At 52.7% G+C, this 3352-nt stretch overlaps 1 protein-coding gene across 1 annotated transcript in view; it reads left to right on the top strand.

Annotated features, from left to right (window-relative positions):
• Positions 1-3352, top strand: part of CNTN4 (contactin 4) — a 250257-nt gene that overhangs the window by 58779 nt on the left and 188126 nt on the right. The window contains exon 6 of the mRNA XM_006909198.1: positions 197-208. Within this exon, the coding sequence (XP_006909260.1) occupies positions 197-208 (12 nt within the window). The remainder of the gene's footprint in view (positions 1-196; positions 209-3352) is intronic.

The raw sequence follows: 3352 nt of genomic DNA, 5'->3' as shown, positions 1-3352 counted from the left end.
CTTTTATGTCACCAAGAACCTTGTTATTCACAGTGCGGGCCACGAACCAGCAGCAGTTTCTGCCTCGCCTGGTCGTTTGTCGAAAAGACAATCTCGCCCCCCCTCCCCATCCCCTGCCTACGGAATCAGAATGGAGATTTTTTTAAACAGATCTCCAAATGATGCATATGCACCTGAAAGTTGGAGAATCCCTGAGTTGTGCTGTGGTGTGCGTGCATACACACACACACACACACATGCACACACACGTGCGCACACAAACACGTGTGCACACACACAAATGTGTGCACACACACAAATGTGTGCGCACACACAAACGCGTGTGCACACACAGACACGTGTGCGCACAGAGACATGCACACATACACACGCGTGTGCACACATGCACGCACACCCTGCCTCTGGCCAGTGCTGGGCAGAACACAGAAGCGTCACCAGGGCAGCATGTTAAAGCCACAAGTACCCAACCTTTTCCCCAAAGGTATTCTGATTCCATAAATCCAGGGCAGGGTCCCCAAAACTGTGGTTTTCATGAACTCTGAGGTGGCATCAGATTCGAGACCCACCCACTTCGGTCACCTGTAGAGCCAGCCCAGACCCCCCCCCCACCGCTGGAGCAGCGTGGTTGATTCCCACATCATCCCAGCAGAGGGAATGAGCCTCTCTATCACATTCGTGTTTCAAAGAACTGAAAATGCAGTCACCTCGAGCACTCCCCTTTGTGGTTGTTCGTTAGCGAGACGAACAGCTCAGAAAGACGAGCTGTTTCTCGCGTTGGAAAATGTCGTTTTGCACTTGGCCAGCTCTCACTGGAAGCATGGCTTCCGGGGTACAGAAAAGAAAAGCCCGTGACTCTGACCATGGGGCTGTTTTCATTGTCACAGGTTGTATAGAAAGCAGCTGTGATCGTCCGCGTCAGATGCTTTTACACGGAGCCCACCCCCGTGGCAGCGGACACAGGGACCTGAGGGCAGAGCATCTGCAGCGATCTTTATGGTGCTTATTATGCCGTAGTTTACATTTGTTATCTTTTGATCCTCACGATAACCCCATAAGAAGCGAGGAAGTGTGTTTCATAGATAAGGAAACCCCATCACAGCCGGCCATCAGACGCTGATCGACGGCAGGTCCAACTGTGACCTTTGCCGAGAATGTGCCTCATTTTCCCAGGCAGGAGAAAACATCGCAGATCAACTAAATGTGAATCTCTCGAGAGGGTCGGTCTGGAATCGTATACGGTTGTAAAAGCACCCGAGGTGATTCTAGTCTCGGCCAGGGAGGGACCCGTGTGTCTCTGCATCACAGAATCAGGCAGGCTTCGTCCCAGCAGCCTCTCCATCCGCAAACATCTCCAGGAGCCCAGAGACTTGATTGCATCTGGACATACCCATGAATATTGTAAGCTTGAGAGAATCAATCACGCCTTCCCGCAGCATGGCTGTTTCAGCCGGGTCATCCGGTATTCACTGCAGGACAGAGGTAAAAGCACGAAACTAGGACACGCGCGCGTCAGCCCTCGCTCTCCCGTTAACTTGCCACGTGGTTTGGGGCCAATTGTGTAACTTCTCTGAGCGCCGTTCTGTTTCAGCCGCTTAGCTTCCAGCACCAAGATGTCACCTTCAAGATCAGGCGAACCCAATTTCTTCATTAGTCCAAACGATGCTGACAGACCACTGGGCAAGGACTCACCTCGCTGTGCCAAAATGAGTGCCCTGTGTGCCCAGAATATTCTCAGGACCCCCACATTCTAGCCAAGCCGCCCGCTCTGCCCGATCCCCCTTCCGTGCCTTCTTCCTGCCTCCCGTCCCAAAGGGGCGCCCATGCTCGCCAGGCCGACGTCGCTTTAGATTTTCAGGGGTGCCCTTATTTGCCCCAAACACCAACCCATTTCACTGTAGTCCAGACACTGGTTAGCTCTCACCCTCATGTCACCCAAAGGTGCATCCAGACCCCGTTCAAACCCAGCCACAAACCTCGAACCGCAGCACCCCGTCCCTCAGTGTCTAAGAACTGCTGACGTCCAGGAGGTCTGATGGCAGCCCCCCCCTCCCCCACCGTAGCAGAACCCCTGGGATGTGGACATCGCAGTGGCCGAGTCCTGGTTGTGTCACCCCCAATTTGCACGACTGACCGCTGTCCTCAGGAAGCAGGCACTCCCACGCCCAGCTTCTTCCCTCCAGGCCCCCTCCTGCTGCACAGCCTGGTCCCTGCAGCTCCCACATCGTCCGCCAGCCAGATGGAGTTTATCTGTGTCTAGAAGCCTCTCCCAGGTGTAGCGAGGGGAAAAGATACACACGTGGCAGCAGCTTGCACAACCGAAACGGCCAGACATTCCCGATCTTTCGCTTAGGCTTGGTTTTGGTTTTTACCATCAGCTTAAACTTGTAATTAAAGTTAAATCGGAAAACAGCTTTTCTTTGGAAGAGACGACGTTTGGGTTCGTGATTCGATTTGTGTAATGTCGTTTTAGTTGGCAAACGTTTTTTCAGAAATGTCCCCTGCGAGATTCGTATGGAATGTGTCTGTACTGGGACATTCGCCGGCCATGCTGTGGCGTGGCGCCATTTCTAAAATGCCGACTCAGCCGTTCTCAAAACGTTCGAGCATGTTCCTTAAACACTCACAGTGACGGCCGAGGTATCTCTACCAGTGGTCTTCTCATGGCCAAACCCCGCGTGACTCCTGGTGTGGCCGAGGTATCTCTACCAGTGGTCTTCTCATGGCCAGACCCCGCGAGTCTCCTGCTGTGTCTTCCGCTGGAGCGTTTAGTATGTGTCCGGCTCCCTTTCGTTTCCTTAGAAGAAACAAAGCGTCAGGGAGATAGATCTGAGAGGGCCCTGGGTGCTGAAACTGTGCCGAGATGTTTTTGGTAGACTAACGAGCGTAGTCTTCAACTTATTTTATATGGCATTTTTTAATGAGGTTTTTTAAATCGTTGTGACGCTGACAATCACTTAACTGTCGTGAAAAGCTGTAAGGAGAACCCCATTCTAGGTGTGGAGCTATGGTCTGCTCCTCTGGTTATACTGAGGATGTACTTGACCTTGCCTGTGGGAGCAAGGCAGGCCCAGCGTTGCACCTTACTCATCGTGTGTGTGTGTGTGCATGTGCATGAGTGTGTGCGCGCACGTGCATGCATATTTGTGTGCTTGTGTGTGTGTGCACGCATGCTTGAGTGTGTGCGTGCATGAGTGTGTGTGCGCGTGCATTAGTGTATGTGCGTGCATGAGTGTGTGTGCATGTGTGAGTGTAAGTGTGTGCGTGCGTGAGTGTGTGTGAGTGTGTGTGCGTGTGTGGGGGTCGAGAGGGAAGGTACCCCCAAATAGACCCAGTTTTAAACGCGTTTAAATAA

The sequence above is a fragment of the Pteropus alecto genome, unplaced genomic scaffold (genome assembly GCF_000325575.1).
Source record: "Pteropus alecto unplaced genomic scaffold, ASM32557v1 scaffold53, whole genome shotgun sequence".
Taxonomy (NCBI): Eukaryota; Metazoa; Chordata; class Mammalia; order Chiroptera; family Pteropodidae; genus Pteropus; species Pteropus alecto.
The sequence above is the reverse complement of the archived record's forward strand: the minus strand, read 5'-3'. Positions and strand labels throughout refer to the sequence as shown.